The 25,475-nt window shown below is 49.1% G+C and overlaps 1 protein-coding gene across 27 annotated transcripts in view; it reads right to left on the bottom strand.

Annotated features, from left to right (window-relative positions):
* ZMYND8 (zinc finger MYND-type containing 8) overlaps positions 1-25,475 on the bottom strand; it is a 122,967-nt gene that overhangs the window by 86,663 nt on the left and 10,829 nt on the right. For 25 of the 27 annotated variants that reach the window (XM_032420130.1, XM_032420131.1, XM_032420128.1 and 22 more), the window contains one exon: positions 25,250-25,320. In XM_032420130.1, coding sequence (XP_032276021.1) covers positions 25,250-25,320 — 71 coding nt within the window. Of the gene's footprint in view, positions 1-4,856; positions 5,307-7,531; positions 8,503-25,249; positions 25,321-25,475 lie in introns of those variants that run through there. The other 2 variants (XM_032420144.1, XM_032420145.1) reach the window with 2 other exon arrangements.

Genomic DNA, 25,475 nt, shown 5'->3' with positions numbered 1-25,475 from the left:
GACCACAGTCTGGGATTTGTTCAACATGGAGCTGATAAACCCAAATAACGCTGCTCAAGTGTCAGAATATGCGTGTTTTAGGAAGGTGTTCTGGTTGGGGCGCCTCAGTGGCTCAGCTCCTTAAGCATCCAACTCTTGATCTCAGCTCAGGTCTTGATCTCAGGGTTGTGAGTTCAAGCCCCATGCTGGACTCCACACTGGGTAGTGGAGCCTAGTAAAAAAAATAAAAAAACAGAAAGGTGTTTTGGGGGCCCCAAGGAGATGCATCCCAGAAGAAATGGCACCTTGGCCAGCCCAAAATTGAAAGCAACTGGGCAAAGCTTTTGGTATTTGGTATGTTTTGTTTCATTTGTGGGTACATTTTTTTAAAAGATTTATTTATTTATTTATTTTAAAGATGTATTTATTTTAAAGATGTATTTATTTAAGAGAGAGAGAGCACACATGGGGTTGGGGGGGAGTAGGGGACAGGGAGAGAGAACCCCAAGCAGACTCCATGCTGAGTGTGGAGCATGACATGGGGCTCAATCTTATGACCCAGAGATCATGACCTGATCCGAAATCAAAAGTCAGATGCCCAACTGACTGAGCCACCCAGGCGTCCCTGTGGGTAGATTTTTAAAGAAGAAAGTACATGAGCAAAGACACATCAGCAAAAAAGTTAGGGGCACATTTGGGACAAAAACAAGTCGTGTGTTTCCATGTTTCTTCATGGAGCACAATGCATTTTGTAAGGGACAGCTTTCCTCGTTGCAAGGACCACCTGGGCACCCTCCCACTCACTGCTAGCAGTACTCCCAAACACAATGACAACAAAAAGCACCCCCACGTACTTCCCAAACACTCACAGAGGGGTGGTACCAGCCTCCTGAAGAATCACTGGGCTAGAACAAGAAAACATGGTAGATGATCAACACAGTCCAGCCAATACTTAGCCAGCCTTTGGGAGCCAGAAAGGACACCAGCCCCTCGTTGGACAGCCTAAGTTACCTACCTGTGGCTGAGACCCCCTGGGACAATGGATCCCAAAGAGTAGTCCCCACACTAGTAGCAGTGGCACCGCCTGGGAATTTTAAGAAATGCACATTCTCAGGCCCTACCCCAGAGCTACAAATCAGAAACTCTAGAGGACAGCCTGGCCATCCGTGGTTTAAGGAGCCCTCCAGAGAACTCGGGTGCACGCTGGTTTCAGGTGCTCTAGGATGTGTGTTTGGGGGATGCAATAGAAGTTCTCAAGTGCAGCGAATCCTGTTCCACACTGGTAAAGCCCATCTCCTCTCCTGACCCACCGCCACCTGCGGGCTTGGTCTGGGGCTGAGGAAACAGAAGCCGAGCAAGAAGGCAAGGCAAGAGAATAAAGACAGCTAAATAGGAGAAGACGCCAGGCCAGCCTCTCTACTTGTCAGGCTCCGTCTGCAAAATGGGAGAAGGCAGGAAGGGACCAGACCAGAACTTCTCACGTGGAGTCCGTGAAAGTGCTCCAGGGACCCACGAACCACATGCCACGGTTCTGTACAAGGACGCAATTTCCTGGGAAGAGGGCCATGCCTAATGTATCTTCCCAAGGGCGTCATCAACGCTAAAGATTAAAACTACAGAACTAGACGATCTTAGGGTCCCTTTTGAACTTTGAAATTCGTTAATTCCAGGGGAGAGAGGGGAGAAATACACATAAGCAATATAAGGCAGAGACAGCATTTTGCCCCAGCCCAGCAGGAAACCAAAGGGGAAACCAGCGACCTGCTCAGCGAGGAGGGGTCCGACCAAAGGCTGCCCATACCTAAGAGGACCCTAACCTTCTAATCCCTGCAAACCACAAAAACCCCAATTCTGTTCCTGGCTACAAACACAAAGACTCCCTCCAGAGTTAATGAGAGATTGTCGGCCGCGTCCAAGGGTCAGGAGTGGAACAGGATCCCAGCAACAGACAAATCTGTCAAAGGCAGAGGCTTTCAGTGAGGCTCCTAAGGAAAAAAGTGAGAAATACCAACTGGATTCACAGTCCTTCGGAAGTATGAGGGAGCAGGTCAGCATTCTGACTTAAAAATCTGCCCACTCCTAGGCCTGGGGTGGTGACAGAATGGTGGGTGTGGGTTTTGCTGTAGTCATTGCAACAAAGCCGCCTGTGTAGGACCTTTTCCAGAAAGCTGAGTCAAGTTGTTGGTTTTTTTCCCTTCTTTAATGATTTAATTCTGACGAGGACTTATTGCTAAACACATCTCATCTATAAACTTGGAAAGATGACAAACAGCCACCGTAGACTGAATCACCAAGGAAATGGCTCACCCTTGATCTGAAAGTCCTTTCTGTGAGGTAGCAGGGCCTGTGATTCCACTACGGCACTGGCCCACCAGCGACCCTCTGCCTCCTAACCCCTCTCCCCCAAAGTAAGTCTGGTTCTGAAGGAGTTAATGTGGGCAAGGGAGGACAACTCCTCCAGGCAAAGGACAGAGCGGTGACTCAGGAGAACAGCTTGGCATGGAGCAGGAAACAGCAGAACTTTCCCCTCCTGTGACATTACAGTGAAATCTTAATAATATGGGAAGGCCTACTGGGTATTAAGAACCAAGCATGTGATGAGATCCTTCTCCAACCTGTGTCTTGTGAACTGCCAGAAATAATCCCACTCACCCCTCCTCAATGTCCCCTGACCTAAGGGACACCAAACTTCAAGATAACCCAGCCTCTTAGCTTTCCTGAGCCACGAGTATTAACAGCTGAGGCTTTCTCTTATTACATACAACTTAGGGGGGCCTTGTTCAAAATGCCTTTGGTGTATTTCCCTTTAAGTCACTTGCCCAAGATGACACAAGTGGCTGGGCTGGGATTTGAACCCAGGTGATGTGACTAGGAGGCTCATACATGGCCCCACGCCAGGGAGAGGCCGGCCTCAGCTCTGTAGCAAGATGGCCTCTTCACACAGGGTCTATGTTTACAAGCACACTCTCGTGTGGTCTTTTTCCCCCACAACTGCAGATGGTGGCCTGAGGGTCAGTGGGGTGCTTATATTCCCCAGGAAGCACATTCCCCTCCCAATGGTGGCACCAGAACTTAGCTCAGGCTCAGGCCACAAAACAGGCTGGGGGCAGGGGGCCTGCGAGGTCATTTCCTCTCCCCCCACGCCCCTCGCCCCCGTGCCCCCCTTCCAATCTCCACCCAGGCCGGCCAGACTCGGCCCCGGCAGGCACCCCCACCCCCACCCCCACATCCGGCACCTGAGTCACGGCCTTTGACATTCTCCAGAGTCTGGGAAATGACACACCATGACAGGGAATTGTCTCCTCAGGAGAGGGAAAGGGCCCCAGCTGAACGGCCAGGCACCTCCCCAGGAGGATCAGCCCTGTGGTGTGTTTCTGTGGGTGTTAAACGTCCTTCATGATGTGGACAGCGAGCCTGAATGAAGAGAAACCCACTCAACAAGCAGACGGGCATCGTGGGCCACAAAAGAGACGGACAGTCTCACACAACGTGGGACAAGCTGGCCACCCCACACGGAAGTTGGAGCACATGTTCTGATAAACCGGGTCACCACAGCGGTTAGGAGCTCTGCAGCTGCCCAGCAGTGCGGCTCAAGGAAGCTACGTAACCTCGCTGTGCCTCTGTCCTTCTGTAGGATGGAGACCAGGGTACCTTGAGGAGTTACAAAAGGATTAAGTGAGTTCAGTCACGGGAAGCTCTCAGCATAATACCTGCAAAGAGGAAGCACTCCGCAAATGATAGCTGTTTTTTCTTTTTTTTTTTTTTATTTTAAAGATTTTTTATTTATTTATTTATTTGACACACACACACACACACAGAGAGAGCACAATTGGGGGGGAGGGGCAGAGGGAGAGGGAGAAGCAGGCTCTCCCGCAGAGCCGCAGAGCAGGGAGCCCAATGTGGGGCTTGATCCCAGGACCCCAGGATCATGACCTAAGCCGAAGGCAGATGCTTAACCCACTGAGCCACCCAGGCGCCCCAATGACAGCTGTTTTTTCAAACCAACAATCATCCCTCCTCCTGCTCCTCTTCCTCCTCCTTCCCCACCCCTCCGTTGCAAAACCAGGCCTAGTTCGCTCAGAAGAGCCTGTTAAGGTCAGAGTTACGGAAACGCCGGCCGGCCTATCTAACATGGAGACCGGACCGAGCCCAGGACATGACTTCTGCCGTTCAATCGGACTGTGAGCAGTCCGGCTTGCCTCCCATAACCGCGACGGCACGGTCAGCAGCAGAGGCCTGCGCGGGCTCGGGCTCCGAGGGCACTCGCGGACGGCGCTCCCGGTCACTGCCAGCCCTCTCCAGAGCCTACTTCAAACAGGACCACTCTCGCTGCTCTCCCAGCAACGGCAAAGCGCAGCACGGTTAATCCTCTCAACGTGCTGCCCAAAGACAGAGCAGGTACCCACGCAGGCCTCCCTCCCCAGGAATCAGAGGGCCCTCTCCTGCCAGTAAGTATATCATCATGAAACCAGAGCCTGGACTTTCCCTCAGGCCCAGAGCAGAAATGAGAAATGGGGAGCGAAGGATGGGGACGAGAGAGAAGGGGGAGCATTTTTCTCCCAGCAGATAATACCCAAGCCACGAGGAACACAGGAGTGAAAACGAATAATCCGGTCACTCACAGAAACATCTAGAACCGCACCCCCCTGAAGACAGGCTAGAGCCTCCTCCAGACAAGCCGGGCTTCTCCAAGGCCTCCCTGCCTGAGAATATGAACTTCTCACCCGAACCAGGAAAAGAAGGGCTGGCCACGGAAATGAGGCCGTGGAACAAAGGGGTCATTCTCAACTTGGGGGAAATGTCACTGTAGCAGGGATCCCGAGCACCTCGGAGGCGAAGCTAGCGAGGGACAGGTAACCCTGGGAAGGGGCGCTTACCTGCCATTGAGAAAGCTCTGCGGCTCAGAGGGCCTCCCCTCTCTTTGAAAGCAAACTGAGGCTCTCACCCGGCAGACATTCCTGCTTCCGGATCCTCAGCAGCCTCTCCCAGGGGGAGGAGGAAGAAGCAGAGAGGACAGGCTAAGAGTCACCACTTACCAGGCCAGCCCCTGTCTTGTACGCACTAGGTGGCCCAGCACAAGGTCACCCTCACCTCTCTGCAGTTAGGCAGTCTGAGGCAGGGGACGCGCCTTCATGTCCCCAGGCTTTCGGCTCTAATTTATCACCCTCGACAGCCAGCAGCTCGGCTAAGCTCAGAGTCCTTGGTACACTGCACCCAAGAACCATTTACTTCACCGGGTGGGAATAAACGCAACGAACCGCTGTCGTCCCGCAGGCTGGAGCGAGAAGTCCCGAAGGGAGTGTGGTGGTTTGTATGTGAAGGTATTTGGGGCTTTTTTTTTTTTTTAAATAATTTTCAAATTACTTCTCACATGTCTCTCCTAGAGCCGAGAAAGCCATCCTCCCGCTACCCGCCATCCTCCCGCTACCCCGTGTCAGCCTATTTCTCCCCTTCACAGTCCCCTCCCTGAAAATCAGGCAGACGGGGTGATGAAACAGCACATTCATATGTAAAGGGTGAACCTCCAAACTCCCCGGGCAGGACTGAAATTGCCACCATCCAGGGAAAAGAGGCTGATTTACAAATGAATTCACTGTGTTGCCCTCAACTAGAGGCAACCGCAACCACCCAGCCCCTTCTCCCCCTCTGCTGGGATGAGGCCTTCTGGAAAACCGACAACATCTCTACAGGAATTTCCTGATTCAAGAATGCCAAGCTCTTTCACATTGCACAAAGCAGGGGGGAGGCAGGACCCAACCTCAGACCAGAAACCACTGCACCCTACCCACCCCCTCAGCAGGCCCAGGCCCAAAAGGCTGCATGCATCCAACGTGTGTACATAGTTGAGGCCCTTAACTCTGCCAAGTCACCACAAAGAAAAGTGTGGAGTAACCGGTTGCCTTTGGCCTTTGCTACATAGCTGGCCGAGGGGGAGGGCTCCTGGGAGGAGCCGGTTCTGGCGGCGGAAACCGCTTGCATTATTTATCCAGGCTGTGCCTGGTCCCACCCCCTGGCCCAGCTCAGGTTCTAGAAAGCTCAGGTGCTGGTGGGTGGCTTTCAAATGGCGGCAGGGAACAGCGGCCCGCAGAGAGCCAACTCAGAAATAAAAAGGCGACTCTGCCCGCGGCAGCGGATGCGGAGAAGTGCGCTGAGAGAAGGGAAATGAAGAGGCTCAGATGAAGAAAGGGGTGCCGCTGGTAACCAGGCGGCGCTCCCCACACGCCCTGGGCGTGGGGCTGGCCTCTCTCGGGAAGTCACCTCAATGAAGACAGGGAAAGTGCTAAGATACCGGGGAAGAGGGGACAGGCCCTCGACGGCCAGCTCATTGTGGTCCTTTGACGCAGCAAGGATTTCAGGCCCAAAATGTCGCCCAAATTACCCTGGTCAAAAGGATGCTTAACGCGGCGTGGGTATCAGTGAGGGGTCCTAAGAACGTGTCCTGTGCAAGCCCCCACCCACCCCCCCAGCTCAGGAGGGCACAGGACGGCAGACTGGCACAGCCTGTGGAAGTCAAAAATGGGCAGCAACTTCAATGTCAGCACCAGGAGGCTGAAATGCAAAAAATGGTCATGCAGCCATAAAACGGAACGAAGAAGAAATCTCATCTTTAAGTACTGGCATGGAACAAAAATCTAAGTGAAAAAAGGCCAGAAATAGACCTGAGTGAAAGAAATTGGGGCTGTGTAGGCTCTGGGTTTGCAAAGGCCTGGAGGAACACCCAAGAAATCAGGAGACGCTGGACTCCTCCTTCGGTTCTTTCTGAACATGTTCATGTATTGAACTATTTAAAATGTTTTTAAGTGGCCATGAGAAAATGAAGCTCTCACTCTGTCCCAGGGTCTGCATCTGCGTCCCCGGCGCCCAGCACACACAGGAACAGCTCAGGACATGCCCCCAGCATTCATCAGGAGCCGCTTGGAGGGGGCTCGGGTGCTTAGAACAGCGGAAAGCAGTGGTTCCCACGAGGTCTCCCCAGGAGACACCTGGCAATGTCACGAAACATTTCTGGTTGTCACAACTAGGAAAAGGAAGGAGTGCTCCTGGCATCTAGTGGGCGGGAGGCAGGGATGCTGCTGACCACCCTACCGGGCACAGGACAGCCCCACGACAGAGAATTAGGCCCAAAATGTCAATAGTGCCGGGGTTGAGGAATCCTGGTGTCAAGAAGCTTCCAATGAGCTGCCAGGCAAGTCCAACCTTGTGGAAATACACCACCCACGGAGGCATCCGTATCCATTAAGAAGGAAAATAATGCCTAATATTTCACCTGGTGGCCCTGACTGCACATTTCAAACAGAAGAAAACAACGGAACCAGTGAGTCAACAAATAAAGTCACTGAGCAACTACCAGACGTCTAGCCTACCAAGGGAACTGTCAGGGGACGATCCCCGCCCTGGAGGGAAGACAGAGAAAATAATAATAATAATAATAATAATAATAATAATAATAATAATAACGGCTGCCTTTTGGTGACAACTTATCTCTGAGGCACTGTTCTAAACACAAGCAATTTATTTACTCCTGGCCAGGGTTCTACAAGAAGGTACTTACTGAGTATTCCCATTTCACTGATGAAGAAACTGAGGCCCAGAGGAAAACAGGCTCACAATGAAGTGGCTGGTCAAAAGAGAATGAATGGAAAATATATTCCACATAGAATGTGAAACGGATTGATTACACATAGAAAAAAGCTGAGCAGGAGAAATACCAGGAGTCTGTGAACGATGTAAGTCAGAAGAAAGAGTGTAGCCGGCCAGAGAAATACCTCTGTTTTCTTCTCAAACAGAGCTCATGTGATTCATGAGTAGTACATCATCCTCCTCACCCCACTGAGCAGGGAGCCCCAGGGAGCCCGACATGGGGCTCAATCCCAGGACCCCGGGATCATGACCTGAGCCAAAGCCCATTTCCTGAGAGGCTACTTGATGAATCCTCTGAAGAACGCCCTCTGAGTAGGGGTGGTGTTTTTGCACCCGTGTGAGAGATGCGGCTCAGAGAAGCACATTTATGTGCTCAAAGGCATGCCGGCCAACGCAGCACGCTGGTGACTCATGCAGCTGGCTCCCACCCCAAGGCCCTTCACTGCACCGGTCAACTGCCTTCCCTAAGGTTGTCCATGCTACCTTGTAATTCTCTTACCACCTAGGGTGTGCTTGCTGTGGGCCAATGACGACCCAGCACTGTTGTTCAGCGTGTGAGATCGGCAGCCATACCACTAGGTCTGATTCCAAGCACTGCCACCAGCCAACTGTGTATCCTCTGGCAAGTTCCTTGGTCTCTTTGTGCCTACATTAATTCAGCTAGTATAATCTTTCTAAAAGGGTTATTAGAATTCAAGGAGACAGCACACGCCGCACGAACGGCATCTCACGTTACTGTGAGAGCTCAAACCAGCTTCCCCAACTCTTTCCTTACCTTCACCCTGATTTGCACCAGACTAGCTCTTCCCCGTCTGTTTCTGAAAAATGGTTCACTGAAGGACGCCTGGGTGGCTCTGTTAGTTGAGCGGCTGCCTTTGGCTCAGGTCATGATCCCAGGGTCCTGGGATCGAGCCCCATGTCCAGCTCCCTGGGGCTCCCTGCTCAGCGGGGAGTCTGCTTCTCCCTCTCCCTCTGCCCCTCCCCCAGCTCTTGCTTGCTCGCACTCTCTCGCGCTCTCTCTCTTGGTCTCTCTCAAATAAATAAATAAATAAAATCTTTAAAAAAAAGTTTCACTGAAGAGAGACACAAACTTTCACAGCAAGTCCTCAGGCTGGCACAGGTTCAACCAAGCCTCAAAATCCTTTTTTATTTTTTTTTTTAAGATTTTATTTATTTATTCATGAGAGAAAGAGAGAGAGAGGCAGAGGGAGAAGCAGGCTCCCAAGGAGCAGAGAGCCCGATGCGGAACTTGATCCCAGGACCCTGGGATCATGATCTGAGCTGAAGAGACGCTCAACCATCTGAGCCACCCAGGCGCCCCAAGCCTCAAAATCCTTGCAGGGCTCAGGACTTCCTCCCTGATAAAAGCACAACAGTCCAGGTGGCCCTCAGTACCCCGCCACACCCTTCCCGACAGAACAACTTCCCTCTGACTCCTCCTCAACCCTCCTCAAATGAGGCTCTTGAAGGCTGTGAGAAAGCTGGCCTCAGATTCCTAGCAGTCTGCACAATGTATAATGGATGTCCAGTCTCGCAGGGTTCGCGCCTACGTGGTGCCTGGCACTGAGCAAGCGCTCTGCAAAGGGGTGTTCCTTCCCTGCCCATCTTCTGCCCATTCATGGTCAGTCCCACCTTGGCGCCAAAGTGTCAGGACAGTTCACATGCCCCTAGACAGCAGCCTTCTTCCAATCTAAGTAAGATGGGCAGCCCCTGCTTAAAACCCACTCGAGGAGCTTACTGTAGACACCCAACAGCTTATCCAGACCTACGAGGCCCCCATGCATCTGGCCCGGCTTACCTGCTCTCCTCCATCCATTGAACCCTAACCACAATGGCCTCACACAAGACAAAATGTGCACTGCTGACACTTCCATCTAGAATGTTCTATGCTCAACCTTCCCATACCTGGCAGCTTTCAGCTTTTAGCTCAAACCTCACCCTCCAGCAGCCTTCAGCCCCCTAACATCCTGAAGTGTGTGTGGGTGTGGGTGGGTGTGTGTGTGTGTGTGTGTGTGTGTGTTGCTTTTGCTGTCTTCACTACAATCATCTCTCGCTGAAAATTATCGAAAATTATTTTCTTCTTTTGCTGATTTCACTTATTTTTTTGTTTCTCCTCCAGAATGTGAGCTCGATCTCGGTTTTTCTGTCACTCTTTACAGTCGCCCAGCGCGTGGCATGGGGCCTGGCTTGGGGCCTGGCTCAGAGGTGTCCCCAAGGACACACATCTGACCAGGTAAATGAGCAACAGGAGAGGGTTAGCAAAGGTCCAAGGTGTGCCAGCAGCCCTGACTCACAGGAAACTCTCGTTCTCTGTCCCCGGCCTAAAATGGCTCCCAGCAATCCAAGAAGGCAGGAGGGGTGTGAAGTCAACGGAGAAGGGGACACCAAAGAGGACCTGGCCATTTCAGGGTCCGAAAGAGAGAAACCAGAGCACTACAAAGGAAATTCCCTTCTCAACAGGGACTCAGCCATTCCTGTTTCTTGCCTAAAGAGCCCATTTCCCCAAAAGGAGGGGATTAAGTAAGGATTTATATCCCGAGAAGGATGGGTCCACGCAGCTAAACACAATTACTGAGAAACCATAGGCGGAAATTCAGGAGGTTTTCACAAGCCCCCTATTTCCCAGCTCTGCATTCTTCTTGCAGAGAGCTATTGTCTCTGAGTCATCTAGAGTTAAAGAGGGGGAATGACTTTCTCCAGGGAAAACACGCTCCCCGCTGGGAGACCCCCCCCCCACTATGATGACCATTTAACCAAATTTTTTTAGTCCCGATACTTTGCCCTTTTTCTCAACAGACCCTTTTAAGCCTGAGGATCTCTTTTCAACCCGTCCCTAATCCTCGCCTGGATGCTCTGATTCTGTCCCCGCAATAGGATGCAAGGACCCACGGGGAGCACGAGCACCTCTCTTAAGTGTGGGCTCGGCAGGTTCATCTTCCCTCCATCCCGCTCTTGGGCTTGAGTCGAGAGAACCTAAATCTGCTCTGTCCTGTCTCTACCTCACCTGGCTTGACAGGAGTCTAGACTCTAAAGACACATATGTGTTGAACAATTCCCACCAACTAGTGTTTCTGGTCCCAACCCAAGAAATAGCAACCTGGTTTCAATGACAGCCCCCCACCTGCTGTGTGGGGATAGGATGGTTACTGGAGGTGGTTAAAGAGATGAAGGACAAAACCAGGTCAGCCTTATTAGGAAGGGGGCCCTAGTGACAGCTGATGTGATGATCCAGTAACCTAGATGGGGCGCAATCACCAGGACATCAGTATACAGCCACGGCCTGGGCCAGTGGTGGCCCAACGAAGGACCACAGACTGAATTCAGTCCACTCACAGCTGGGTGATAACGTTTAAAATTTTAGTCATCGGGCGCCTGGGTGGCTCAGTTGGTTAAGCGACTGCCTTCAGCTCGGGTCATGATCCTGGAGTCCCGGGATCGAGTCCCACATCGGGCTCCCTGCTCAGCAGGAAGTCTGCTTCTCCCTCTGACGCTCCCCCCTCTCATGCTCTCTCTGTCTCTATCTCATTCTCTCTCTCAAATAAATAAATAAAATCTTTAAAAAAATAAAATAAAATAAAATAAAATTTTAGTCATCAACATTTTAAAACTGGGGGAAACAGCATCTAGAATAAATCCAGATTACCACCTTCTCTTAAAAAAACAACAACAAAACAGAAGATCTGGCCACACAGGGTCCCCATTTCCACATGAAACCACCCTCCAGGCTGCCCACCCCCTTAGGATAGAACAGGAAATTCCCCATTTGGCAAGGTCTCCGTTACTCTTAACGGTCAAGATAATTAAGTCTCACCTTGAAAATCTCTTAAAGGCAGAGTAAAGCAAAGAACGGCAAGAAGGCAAATACAGGGAGAAGAGCTAAGGGACGCTTTGCTAGGACGTTCAACCCCATCATGATACCGCAGGGGAGCAAGACTGGCCACCCCAAAATACGTCTCTTTGGCACAAGGATTAATTCAGGTGGGTTATTTTTAAGAAACTGCAAACACAGAAGCAGCTCTGAAAACACCAAGTAGAAATTACCCTTTTGTAAGAGACATTTAACATGCATCAGAAAAATCTCCATTTGTAAGAATGTCTTCCCAGCTGTACCAGGAAAAGGGGAATGACTAAATCTCTAGGAACTCTTATCAATGGAGAAGACAACGACTTAAATCTGCATAACAACCTGACCCTTGTTCACTGGGCTTTTCCTGGAGACCTCCCCTAACAGACTCCCCGCCCCCAACACCTTCTGTCTTTAGCCGAAAACCGTATGTTTCAGGTGATGGCTTCAGCCATTTTGGGGAGTCACTCCGTTTTTCTGGGTCTCTCTCATGTAAACATGCATTAATAAACTTCTGTTTGTTTTCATCCTGTTAATCTGTCTGACATCAATTATTAGACCAGCCAATGAATCTAGAAGAGAGAACTTTTTTGCCCCTACAGTATAAGTTAGTTTATATTTTTATAAGGGGGTGAGAAAGGATAAATGAAAATACATCAAACTGTTAACAGTGGTTACCTGGCTTGAGAAGATTTTTAGCTTTTTCTTTGTATACTTTGGCTTGTTACAAATGAGACAGGGAAGCAGAAGAGACTAAAAGGCTCCATCTCTCTGCTGTTTCTGCTAGGCCCCTAAAAATTACTCCTGTTCTTCATTTCACCTTGCATCTGAGTCAACCAAAGAAGTGATGTCCCCGTCTCAAGGGGGAAGCAAGAAAGTGAATCATTCTCTGAGTTTCGTCCTAGGCCCCCAAAACCTGATAGCATCTAAGAAGAACCAGATCCTGAGCTCGAGGACATTAGCTTCGAACAAATCTCAGAACAAATCTCTGTCTCAACACTGGCATCAACACCCCTGCCTTCTGTGGTTTATGGAATAACACCTATTGTTCACCTGACTCTCATGCCTCTGATGGGACCCTACCCCGGATTCCTAAAGGAACATCTACCCTGGGCCCCTTTCCAATGTAAACCCCTAACCCCAAGGGGCAGGGAGGCTCACCTCTCCTTTTCGGAGTCTCCCACACATTCAGTCTGCTATAATCTATCACTCACACTATTTAGTAAACTCTGCTCTCTCTTCCTCCCGGCTGTATTTGATTTCTATCCTACAGGAAGCCAAGGATCCTCTTGGTGTGTCCTGCGGGACCCCCTCTGGGTCCTTGGAATGGGCTGCCTATGTCTCAAAGAGATGCACTGCCTTTATCGTTTGAAAGGAAAATCCAATAATCCATTTTCTTCCCTTAATTAGTTTATATTTCTTGGAAGAGATTTTTTTTTCCCAAAAAAAAAAACACTTACTAAGCAGCTACTATAAATCGCCAGCACCATGGTGGTCAGGGTGACCCAGACCTGGTGCCCATAACCATCTAGGCAAAGAGACGCACGGGTAAATGAATTCTACAACAGAGGGTTTATTTGGGAGGCCAGGGAGAGGGTGGCCCAGCATATCCTGTGGTATTTGCCTCCAGCCAGTGTGTCAAAATGCCAAAGGGCCTGGCAAAAACTCAGTTCAATGGGGCCTGGACAAGAAATGCCAACTTGAGAACATAGGGAGACAGCCATGCTCTCTGTTGGCAGAAGTTTTCGAAAAAACAAGAGGCCCAGGAGGGTCTGATCAAGCAAAACTTCATCTCTGATGTCATAATTATTTATTCAGCATATTCTATGCTACGCCAATCCCTGACTAGGTTTTCACCCACAGCATCCAGCTCAGCACCCACCAATATATTAAAGCTACAGAGTAGTGCTGTCCAATAGGTCTTCCTATAATGACGGGAACGTTCTGTGCCTGTGCCATCGGATATGGCCGCCTCAGCTCCACGTGACTATCGGACAACTGAAATGTGGCTAGTACAACTGTAATTTTTTTTTATTTTAATTAATGTAAATTTAAACAGCCATATATAGCAGACAGCGTTGCTGTAAGAAGCTCTGTATTAAACAGAGAAGAGAGCCAGCCTGGCAAGAAAGCAGAATACCTCAGAATCCTCCACCCATCCCTACTTGAGGTATTTGGCCAATGTCTTCAAGGCATAATGATCTGATGCCTAGAAATATGTATATGGACTTGCCTTTGATTCCTTCCTTAGCCTAGCTTGAAAATTCTCAAGCCTTTAGTATGTATAAGAATGCCTGATAAGGGGTGCCTGGGTGGCTCAGTCGTTAAGCATCTGCCTTCGGCTCAGGTCATGATCCCAGGGTCCTGGGATCGAGCCCCGCATCGGGCTCCCTGCTCGGCGGGAGGCCTGCTTCTCCCTCTCCCACTTCCCCTGCTTGTGTTCCCTCTCTCGCTGTGTCTCTCTCTGTCAAATAAATAAATAAAATCTTTAAAAAAAAAAAAGAATGCCTGATCAGAGCTGATTACTGTACTTTATGGGCAATTTAAGGGACTTTCCAGGGTGATTCTGACTTTGGAAGTCAAAGGACTCCATTGAAGGAGGTATAAATGAAAGCTCAGAAGGGGGGGGGCTGGGTCCCCAAGCAGGTGGAGAAGGTGAGGGCAAGGCAGTCACCTAGGAGAGTAGTCTGGAAGGACCCGCAAAGGTGTGCCTCTGCAAGGAGCAGGAGAGAACCTGACCTATCCCAGGACCGATACTTGGGCTGGAAGGCTGCATAAGGCAACGTGCAGGTCTGCGGGGATGCTGACCCAAGCCTAGAAAGGACAGGGAGTAGGGCCTTGGATCTCTCCCTGCTCAAGACTGTAGTCTTCAGGAGCCCTTAGAAATTTAAAGCAGGAGAGCAGGACAATCAGACTTGTGTTTTGGAAAGGGCCCTACCTGAGTGGTATTAATACTTCGGGAAGGAAAGAAATCAGAGGGAAGGGGGCCATTTCAAAGAGTGCTATGTCCCTGGGGCGAAAGAAAGACAGGCCACCAATCGTTTCAGAGAGAGCAGACATCTGAGCTTGGGTAATTATTTCCAGGCACGGATTATGCTGGAAACAAAGCCACCCTCTCTAGCTGAAAGGCTGTTTTTACTTCGTTTTCCAGGATAAAAGTTCTATGCATCTGATAGACAAAGTCAAGCCATTCACTCATTTGTTCAAAATAAATATTTACTGCACACCAACCAGAACGGGCACAGTGGTAGTAAAAGAGGCACCGATCATAATGGGATCAAGAAAAACAAAAGGCAGGACCCACCCTCATTTGGAGCCTTAGACTCAGGGGGGTTGGGAGGTTAGGAGAGAGGAGAGCAGAGTATCTCCCAGGTAGGAGCAAAGACTCCGTGGCTAGAGATAGCACTCTCTCTGAAATCTCAAATATTGGTGTGGCCCAAGTAAGAGAGAAAAGGGGAACACAGAGAAAGGCTTAAAGGGTAGGCAGGGACCAACACAGGGGGATTTTAGGATTTTGATCTTCATCCTGAAACTATAAGGAGAGCGAGCTCTTTAAGTGCTTCAAGTAGGAGATGGTAGCCAGAGGAGATGTTCCTTTCAGAAGGACTGGGGGGTAGACAGAGACCTCGGGACCAGTTAAAAGGCCACTGCAGTCCAAGAGTGATAACCTACACAATGATATTTAGGACCTAACACTGTGAGAAAATGACACAAAAAGGCAAAAGGACAGAAGAATTAAGAATTAAGTCCCATCTCTTTGACCTAGCCAACTGGCAGAGTCCTGGCTTAACCCTCACAGTAGAGAAGCAGGTGTTTTGTTAGGGATGGGAGGGGTGGGCAGCAGGAGAGCAGGCTGAGATGTGAAATCAGCTTGGGACACGCTGAGTTCGAGACACCCATGAACAACAGGTAGGGAGGTCAGGTAGGGAGGTCAGGTAGGCAGCTGGCCCTTTCTGCCTCATGACTCAGGAAAAATCTAGGTTGGAAATAAAAAATGTGTGAGTCACAAAGCTACAGATGTGGGCGAGATCACTCAGGGAGAGAACACGCTGGGAGAGAGGAGGCCAGGGCCAAGCTTTCTACAACGCCAACATTTAATGGCTGTCGAGCAGAGAAGGTACCAGGGAAAGAGGAGGAAAACCAGGACTGAGGTAGCAAAAGAACAGCCAAGGAAGAGATGGTTTCCAGGAGAAGAATGAAGGGCAATGTCCAATACCTCTGTCAGATCAAGGTGGAGGAGTATCGAAAGCTCCACCAGAAAAAGCAACAAACATGGAGTCGGCAGGAAGCTCGGTGAGGGAGCTCAGTAAGACACTCACATGGAGGGACCAGGTAGAAGGCACAATGGAGCTGGCAAGACAAATCTGGAGGTGAGGTACCCATGACATGAATACAGACACTTCTCCCAAGAAATATGGCTTTGAAGAAGAGGCCAGGGAAGAGTGGCTAGTAGAAAGCATGCAGGGTCAAGAGGGTAGACGGGGGAGAGACTTTAGTGTGCTCAAAAGTCCATACATTCATCAAAACGCTAAACAGACTTACCCTAGGACCCCAGGACCCCACTCCTACCTACGTTTATAACCAAGAGAAATGAAAACATCTACCCCTACAAAAACGCATACAAAATTTTCACATCGGCATTTATTCAGAGTCGCCCAAAAGTGGAAACAAGTCGAATGTCTATGAACGGATGGATGAGTCGGTAAACAAAATGTGATATACCCATAATAGAGCATTCTTCAGCCATAAAAAGAACAACGTCCTGACATATGCTACAATGTGGATGAGTCTTGAAAGCATTAAGCCTAAGAAGTAAGTCAGACGCAAAAGGTCATATACTCTCTGACTTCATTTATATAAAACAACCAAAATAAGTAAATTCACAGAGACAGAAGGTAGACTTGTGGTTGTCAGGGGCTGGGATAAAGGGACAATGGGGAGTGATTATTAATGGGGATGGGGATTCTTATTGGAATGAGGAAAATATTAAAATCAATTGTGGTGATGGTGGCACAACATATCAAAAACCATTTAAGTGTATTCTTTAAAATAGAGATTTGTACAATATGTGAGTTATATATCAATAAAGCTTTTGTTCTTGGTTTTTGTTTTGTTTTTTAAGTCTGTGAAATGCCAGGTTTCTAGGTTCCCAGGAAAGCTGCAAGTGGGTAGAACGAACTTGGGGTACGGGCTAGGAGGACCCTATGATATTGCACTCCACCCGAACCACGAGATGGGGGCTTTCCGAACTTGCTCCCCTCAAGTCAACGGTAAAGGACCCATCATCAAGGGAGCAAACCTATTTGAAAGTTTCAGGCAAAAAAAAAAAAAAGTGCCAGGATCTCTAAAAGGCCTCGGACCTGGTACCTTAATTCTACAGGCATTTGGAGGAAGAAAAGGAGATGGTTCTTTTCAAACTAAAGTTGAAAACAGTCCATTTTAGATCACAGTCTTCTAGAATAACAGAAGTCACATAAACATATAGCATGGGTCAGGCTTCAAAAATGGGGCCAAAAAAAAAGAAAATGGGGCAAACACAAAGTTTTCCACAAGTGAACCACAAAACGAAATTGCACGAACAGGGCGACAGGATCCCATGAACAGATGCACGGCAGATGCTACTCCAGCCAAGAGAAGGTAGATTTCTCATTTGGAAAGCCATTATCCAACATCTTCAGAGTTCCGGGACATTTTAAATCTTCTTAGGAGAGGAACAATCTGGTAATCTAACTCACAAATAAATGCTTTCCGTTGCATAGTACATGGATGGTACTTCTTAGGCTATGGAAGAGCCAAGATAGAATTAAAAATACTGATGCTCACTTTTTAAAAGAAAATTCTCAGCACTTCTGCATCACACTGTGATTTAAGAATGTTTACGGTTGTATTTTCTTAGAGTTTCCTTGGGAAAAAAAAAATGACAGAAGGTCTCTATCTCATAGCCATCCTCATAAACAATCCCTTTGTGAAACAATCTTAATTTACATACAACAGTGAGAACAAGGATCCTGTACTAATTAAGGTCTGGGGCTGGTTAGCAAATTGCTATAATTGTATATTCTCTAGCATCCTGTCTCAGAAAACATATCCCTAACCCAGGCAAATCTCAGCAAGAATGATACTGTTCAAGATTTTAATATCTTGAGCTTCCGCTGCATCTGTGCACGGTTTCCAAGTGGCTCATTCCCTTGTGCGGGTGACATTACACAGACATTTTTAAAAATGGTTTCAGCTTTGGCAGCCTGGCATCCGCACACCACAATCATTACCGCAAAATGCACACATGGCAGGATCAAGAGGCAAGCAGCCCAAACAGGGGAGCCTTTGTATGGAGACATGAACTCCCAGAGACCATCATTTTTCAGACTTCAAGTCCCTGGCCTTGGAGGGGCTTGCTCTGAGTCAAGCATCGTGTGGCCAAAATCCTGCAAGGAGCTTTGCTGTGACCAGTCTCATGCAGAGAATGCAAACTGACAAGCCACTTCTGACCTGGAGATATGTGTTGTTGGGTTCGTGCGTGGTCTTTGAAAAACTGGCCTGTTTTGAAAAACTGGCTTTATGAGGATGGCTCCCAGGCAGGCGTTTTTATCGGCGGGGCGGGGGGGGGGGGGGGGGTGCGGAGGGAGATCCGGGCAACACTGGGTGAGCCATATTCCTGCTGGTGAGCAGTCAGATGGAGGCACACTCCCGCATCAGGGGAGGCACTCTGCCGTTCAAAGGCCCCTGCACCCCAAGGTGCCAGCCAGCTCATCTCACTCATCTACCTTGCAGACATCGGACTTAGCACCCTTGGATACAGCACATGGCTGTGTACAGAGGTTTAAACTCAAAGAGAAAACCTGACCCCAGTTCTCCACTTCGCCACTCCATTAATCCCACTGAGCCTCAGTGTCCTTGGCTATAAAATGGGATTAACGACACACCTACATCCCAGCATTATTATAAAAATCCAATGAAGTAATTTGCATAGAATCCCTGGCACTAATAAGTACTCAGAAGATATCAGCCAGGCAAACACACCTGGCATCTAGACAGTACTTTATGCTTGAACATCTTTCAGCAAATCACTACCCTTGGACACAAATGTCAACCTGACATCTTAAAAGCTCGAAAGCTTTGTCTCCAGAGAACTAAAACGCTCCAGTAAATGCCCAGGCTGGGGTAATGGCAATGGCCAGCTTGGGAATTACTTAAGTTAATAAATGGGTGCATGTCATGGGTGTACAAACTGATACTTAGTTAGAGAACCTGAAGGGTCGTACGGACTAGATGTCGGAATAGGATTAAAGAATTATGAGTCAGTTATTGGAGTTTCTAAGTGTCCCAAGCAGAGGACAGTTCAAGGCCTGCTCTCCATCTGCAAATAGAGAATGATGGTACCAGTTTCCCAAGATGCCAGAGTGGCCACGTCACCTCCTAAAGAATCATCTCCTCCCTGGTGGGGGCAGTTGGTGGGACCAGGTGTCCGGACACCAGCCCTTCCCTGGCCAAAGGGCAGATGCATGAAACAAGGTGAGCGACTCTCCCAGGACACTTTGTCCTGTTGACCGTGGGGAGGCTATACACTGGTTCTGCTCCCCACAGCATCCCTGGACCTCCGGCCTTCCCATCAACCCTGTGAGCCAAGGGACCACCTTCATCCATCCTTTTCCTGCTCCCATTAACCAGAACTGGCTTCCATGGCTCACAACCAAAGAATCCTGACCAAATGGCGTCCTGTGGGGACTGAACCACTGAACTTCCCAAACCACAAGAAAAGCAGGCTAGAGAAATAAGTATGCATTTGCTGGGTCCAGATCATCCCACCGTGGACTTAGAGATAATGAGGTCTGAAGAGAGAGAGAAGTCAGCCTTTGCAAGCATCCCATTTAGACCATGCTGACCTCAGCTCTCAGCACCTGAGCCACCCAGCATGGCTCCAGGCATCTGTGAATGCAATTAACTCGCCTGACCCAAGGTTCTAGACACAAAAGCACCCCGTCACCTGGCCACCCAACCATGGAAGACGGGAGCTCAGTTCCACACAAAGAAAGCCATCCAAGGCAGTCCCTGCGGGAGGAAAAAGGTCTCCCTCAAAACCAGGTGACCCCTTCCATTCCCCCTCATGGTTTCCCCACCACAGCAAGGGCCCTGGGAAAATCAGTCCCAGCCAGCTGCAGACAAGCTTTCTTCAAATGTCATAGAGGCCAAGAGCACGGGAAGCCTATCTGAGCAACAACCCATTACCCCAACAACTCTTCACAGTCTGGGCATGGTTCCCCTATCTGTCTCCACACCCCCTTCCTAGAGGTTCTAAGTGGGGGGAACAGTAGAACGTAGTAAATAGGGCTTCCACCTGACAGGCTTATCAATACAAGCTCATCCCTCTTCCTCTGATTCTAATCCTGGCTAACGCTTCTGAGCACACACTACACCCCAGTTCTGAGCACTCCATGTATATGAGCAAATTCAATCCTCAGCTAGCTTTACCATCCCCATGGACAAGAGGAAACTGAGCCACAAAGAATAACCCAGCCAGGTCAGGGGCGGGCCAGAGTGCGGACCCAGGGAGTCTGGCTCCAGAAGAGGTTTTTTTTAAACCTCTATGCCGGGATGCCTGGGTGGCTCAGTTGGTGAAGTGTCTGCCTTCAGCTCGGGTTATGATCCCACAGTCCTGGGATAGAGTCTTGCATCGGGCTCCCTGCTCAGCAGGGAGTCTGCTTCTCCCTCTGCCTGCCACTCTCCCTGCTTGTGCTCTCTCTCTCTGACAAATATTTTAAAAAATAAAATAAGGGGTGCCTGGGTGGCTCAGTCATTGAGCGTCTACCTTCGGCTCAGGTCGTATCTCGGGGTCCTGGAATCGAGCCCCACATTGGGCTCCCTGCTCGGTGGGAAGCCTGCTTCTCCCTCTCCCACTCCCCGTTTGTGTTCCCTCTCTCGCTGTGTGTCTCTCTGTCAAATAAATAAAATCTTTAAAAACATAAAAAAATAAAATAAAAATCAATAAACAAACCTCTATGCTACCTAACTTCTCAAATGCAAGGGAGTGGTTGAACATGGCGGTCTAGAGCCTGGGGAGAGACGGAACCTTTATTCCAGCAGAGGAGACCATCAATAAACAAATAAGAAGTACAAGATCATAGAGAGGGCTATGAAGGAAATCTGGAGTGAGCTTGAGGAGCCTTCTGGAATGCCGTAAGTGTTCAATTCTCTTGATCTGGGTTGTGGTCACACAAGTGTATACATGTGTTTAAGTTTATCAAGCTGTACACCGACGATAAGATTTAAAATGTACCAGAACATAGTAAACAAATGGCAGATGGTGAGAGGGAGCTTTCTCAGTTCAGGAGTGAGAGGTTATAGACAAGGGAGAGGAGAACGCTGGAATGATCCACATGGTCATGGATCAGAATTGGAGACAAGCGTATGAACTCATGTTTAGGTTAATGTACATACAGGGAGAAATCGTTATAGTTGTACGTATACATACGGGTCAGTATACACACATACGTTTCCCAGCTCTGTCGGCCAAGAGGACCAAGAAACAAAGACATCTCCGTAGCAACAAGCACACTGAGGAACCAGAGCTTGGTTTCCAATGCTACTCTCCAATAAAAGGAACCAGGGTGCCCACGGGAAATGGCTAAATCCAGGGCAGAAAATATACAAGATGAGCCTAATGCATCTTGTAGTGGCCAAAAGTAAGAAAGTGTTCAATCTATCAGTCAACCAACACATCAACCCCACTGATATCAAAGGGACACAGGAACCAACTAGAAGAGCTCCTCATGGCCTAAGCCAGACCATCTTTAATCTCTACCCACACCGTGGGGCTCAGACTCACAACCCTGAAATCAAGAGTCACACGTTCCACCGACTAAGCCTGCCAGGCGCCCCCTTAAACCTAGAACATCTTGAGCAACAAAATAAATAAGCCGTACTGGACTACAACCCAAGGTTTAAAATAATAGAGTCATGCTGATATAAATGACTAAGTAACAAATAACTGGGCAAAAGGGACAAATCTCTCAAAGGGAAGAATTCCAAATAATTTGTGTACACACTCTGGCCTCAAGGAGGTAAGAGCACACCCGCACTCGGCAGGTGTGGCGGGCATCAGGACCTCCTTACGAAGAGTACAGAACAGGAGGCTGGTGACCTGACCCAACCGGCCAGGTGGTCAAGATCAACATCATCAGCGAGAAAGCACATCGGTAACACGCACCATGAGGGGTGCCTGAGCAGCCGACGCTCCATTTCAGCTCAGGTAATGATCTAAGGGTCGTGGGATCAAGTCCCGAGTTGCGCTTCCTCTGATCAGCAGGGAGTCTACATCAGGATTCTCTCTCTCTCCCTCTGCCCCTCCCCACCGCGCTTGCTCTCTCTCTAAAAATAAATACATAATCTTTTTTTTTTTAATGTACCCTTGATGTGATGTGATGAAAATGGTATCTTACTCTGTGGTCTTCCTCCCAAAAACCCACAACCCCAATCCACCCAAGTCCAGTCATGAGGAAAACATCAGATAAATCCCCACTGAGAGATATCCCTCCTCAAAACTACCAAGGTCAGGGCGCCTGGGTGGCTCAGATGGTTAAGCATCTGCCTTCGGCTCAGGTCATGATCCCAGGGTCCTGGGATTGAGCCCCGCATCGGGCTCCCTGCTCGGAAGGGGGCCTGCTTCTTCCTCTCCCTCTGCGGCTCCCCCTGCTTGTGCTTTTTCACTGTCAAATAAATAGTCTTAAAAAAAAAAAAAAAAACACTATCAAGGTCATCGGAAACAAGGAAAGTCTGAGAAACTAAACTGACAGCCAAGAGGAGACTTAAGGAGCCCTAACTATATGTAACCTGGTTTACTGGGTAAGATCTTGGAACAGAAAAGCGACCTCGGTAGAAAACCCAAGGGAATCTTTTTTTTTTTTTTTTAAGATTTTATTTATTTATTTGAGAGAGACAGAATGAGAGAGAGAGAGAGCACAAGAAGGTGGTAGGGTCAGAGGGAGAAGCAGGCTCCCCACTGAGCAGGGAGCCCGATGCAGGACTCGATCCCAGGACTCCAGGATCATGACCTGAGCCGAAGGCAGTCTCTTAACCAACTGAGCCACCCAGGCACCCAAAAACCCAAGGGAATCTGAACAATGCACAGACTTTAGTTGATAACGACATACCGATATAGATTCATCAACTGTGCCAAAGGCACCATGCTAGCATATGATGTTAATAGCAGGGAAAAGCTATCTGTGTGTGTGTGTGTGTGTGTGTGTGTGCGCGCGCGCACGCGCGCGCGTGCGCAGGAAGTGGGAGGGGTGACATGGGAACACTCTGCACTATCTGCCCAACTTATCCGGAAATCTAAAGCTGCTCTAAAATTAGAAGTTACTGTTAAAAATGTAACAGAAAATGATGGAATGGCTCCTTTGGACTGGATTGCTACCAAAGGTCTCTGGGAGAGGAGGTCTAAGATGAATTGAGAGATAAGAAAGGCAGCCGGACCTAGAGCAGCACATTCCCGGCAAAGGACACAGGACACACAGGGCCCCCGAGAGGGACCAGAGGGAAAGAAGGTGGGGCAGTTCAAATGGAGTCAGGGAGAGAAATTGGTAGAGTCAAACAGAAGGTCACAGGGTGAATGAAGGCAAATGGGTTGACCCAGGTAGGTAGGCCATAGTGACCTCCAACTTGAGCCGAAGGAAACTGGAAGGTCAGTGGAAGGAGTTCACAAGATGATCAGGATCTGATCTGTCTTCTAGGAGCACCCTCGCTGCTGTAGCAACAGGACCAGAGTGGGACAATGAAACAAGGAACAATGGTCACCCCGGGGGATCATCACTTCAGATGCCACAGTCATTGGGAGATGCAAGCTGGTGAAGAGCTAGGAGCATCCCAAGGGTCTGAAAGAAGACGAGAGGAGGGCTCTCCCACACAGAGTGGGGGGGGCCTGAGCAAAGTGGGCCTTCCACCCTGATGGATGATCCCTGAGTTTGACCCTTTTGGAAAAGTCTCCACAACGAGGCTACAGGGCATTCCAGGCACTGAGTGCTCAGGAAGGAAGCACCTCCTTGGTGGTAGCTGGAGCCATCGGTTCGATCCCCTCCTACATTTACCACCTGTGAGAGGTTGCTAGGCAGAGCCTCAGTGTCCTCATCTGCAAAATGGGAACAACACCTCCCACCTCCTAAGGGGACTAGAATAATTCAAGAAGAAAAGGCTCCTGATACAAACATGGCCTTTGTAAATACTGTCAGTGAGCATCAGTTCTACAAGAGAAGCCCAAGGTGGAAGGATCTTAGAATCTGACCCAACACCCCATTTTAAAGATAAGAACATGAAGGGACAGAGACAAAAAGCGTGCAAATGAGGAGCACAGTAAGGACAAAGACCCCTGTGTCCCATTCTCTGGTGTCTCTGTCCCAAATTCCATTCTGACCACGAGGGGAATGGGACATGCTCCCTTGTCAGCAACTATCTAAAGACCCCTCTTCAGGAAGGTTCTTTCCTTGCTCAAAACTTCCCCGTGGCTCTCCTGATCATTACAGGTGCTGCTGGCCCAGCGGGGGGCAGGGGGGGCTGTGATGAAGAGGCAGTGGCCCTCTGACTACCACCCTCCCCAAATCCTCAGTCTGCTCCATTGCTCAGGCATACCCCCTCTACCCCCTCCACCCCCGGGCACAGACCACCCACCCTGGCAGCCTGGCCTTCTCACCTAGGGCACCCCACCCACCCGGCCAAACCATGCCGCCCCCCGCCCATCTGTGAGGCCAGGCCCCAACAACAGCCAGAGTCACAGCCCTCATTATCTGACCCTCATCTTTGCCCCAAATGACAGGGCTATCTTATAAAAAGCCTCAAAAAGCTTTGTTGTTTTAGATTCCTCTAGGGAGCCAGCCACTTCTTATAATGCTCTCTAGCTGGATTCTAGAAAGATCTAGAATCTTTCTGGCAGTCTGCAATAACCCTTCCCCCAACCCTCCCTATCTCCCCCATAACCCTCAGCTCAGAGCAGACACTCAGTGACTTGTCGAAGGAATACCAGCACCTTGGTACACCCATTAAGCTTGGAAATGAGCATTTTCATCAACCAAAGATGTGGAAAATGCTCCAGTAGCTCATTCCTAAAAACACCCTGAAGGCAAAAACTGAATAACTACTTCCTTCTGGGAAGCCTCCTACAATTTCACACAGACCAAATGAAAAGTACCAATCCCACAATTAGAATATTTTGAGGAGTCTAACGCAACATTCTGAATTAAAACATCAACTGTGTTTGCTCTAATTTGCTAAATTTTGTCCTAAATGCAAACGCTGGCCCCAGCATTCCAGAAAGTCCTACATTTCCTCTTTATCTCTAACCAAGACCACCGTTTTGCAAGGAGGGCCAACTCTGTTTCATCTCTGTGATTCCAAAGAGGACTGTTATTAAAATCAGAAACCCAGCAACAGCTGGACTCTCTGGTTGCTTCTAGAACATGCTTATTTAAATGGTGAATTCCTAAAAGTCACCCTGCAGAGAGGCAAGGAGCCACCCTCCCCCTCAGTCATGATACATATGTAAAATTTACTGTTGGGACAATCCCCACCCACCATCCCATAGGTAGTTCTACCTACACAGACACACAAGGGAAAAGAAATCAAAAGGAGAGGATTTCTCCACAAATTAGGCCCATCCATCAAAGGTTCCTCTCAAAATCAGAGGAGTGTTACAGCCTCGGATCCTACAGCCACACTTCACTGCCCTACGACAACTAGAAAAAGAAATTCCAATTTCCTCCTTTGCTCTGGAATAGATAATACAAGATTTTTACTCACCTTTGGAGCGAGTAGAGATATCCATGCCCTCTACCACCTCCTGTTCAGTTTTTATTTCCTCTTCGGCCAAGCTGAAACAGAGCAAATTATGTTCACGTTTAGGTAGACTGAGAACTTTCCCCATGGGGGCCGCTATTGAGAAGTTCTAACAACAAACCCACATTGAAACAATCCCCCATCCTTTCTCAGGGCCGGCGGGGGGGCGGAACCCCACACTTGATTTCCA

Source organism: Phoca vitulina, unplaced genomic scaffold (genome assembly GCF_004348235.1).
Source record: "Phoca vitulina isolate PV1807 unplaced genomic scaffold, GSC_HSeal_1.0 scaffold22, whole genome shotgun sequence".
NCBI classification, from domain to species: Eukaryota; Metazoa; Chordata; class Mammalia; order Carnivora; family Phocidae; genus Phoca; species Phoca vitulina.
Note: the sequence above shows the minus strand (reverse complement) of the source record. Positions and strands in the feature narration are given on the sequence as shown.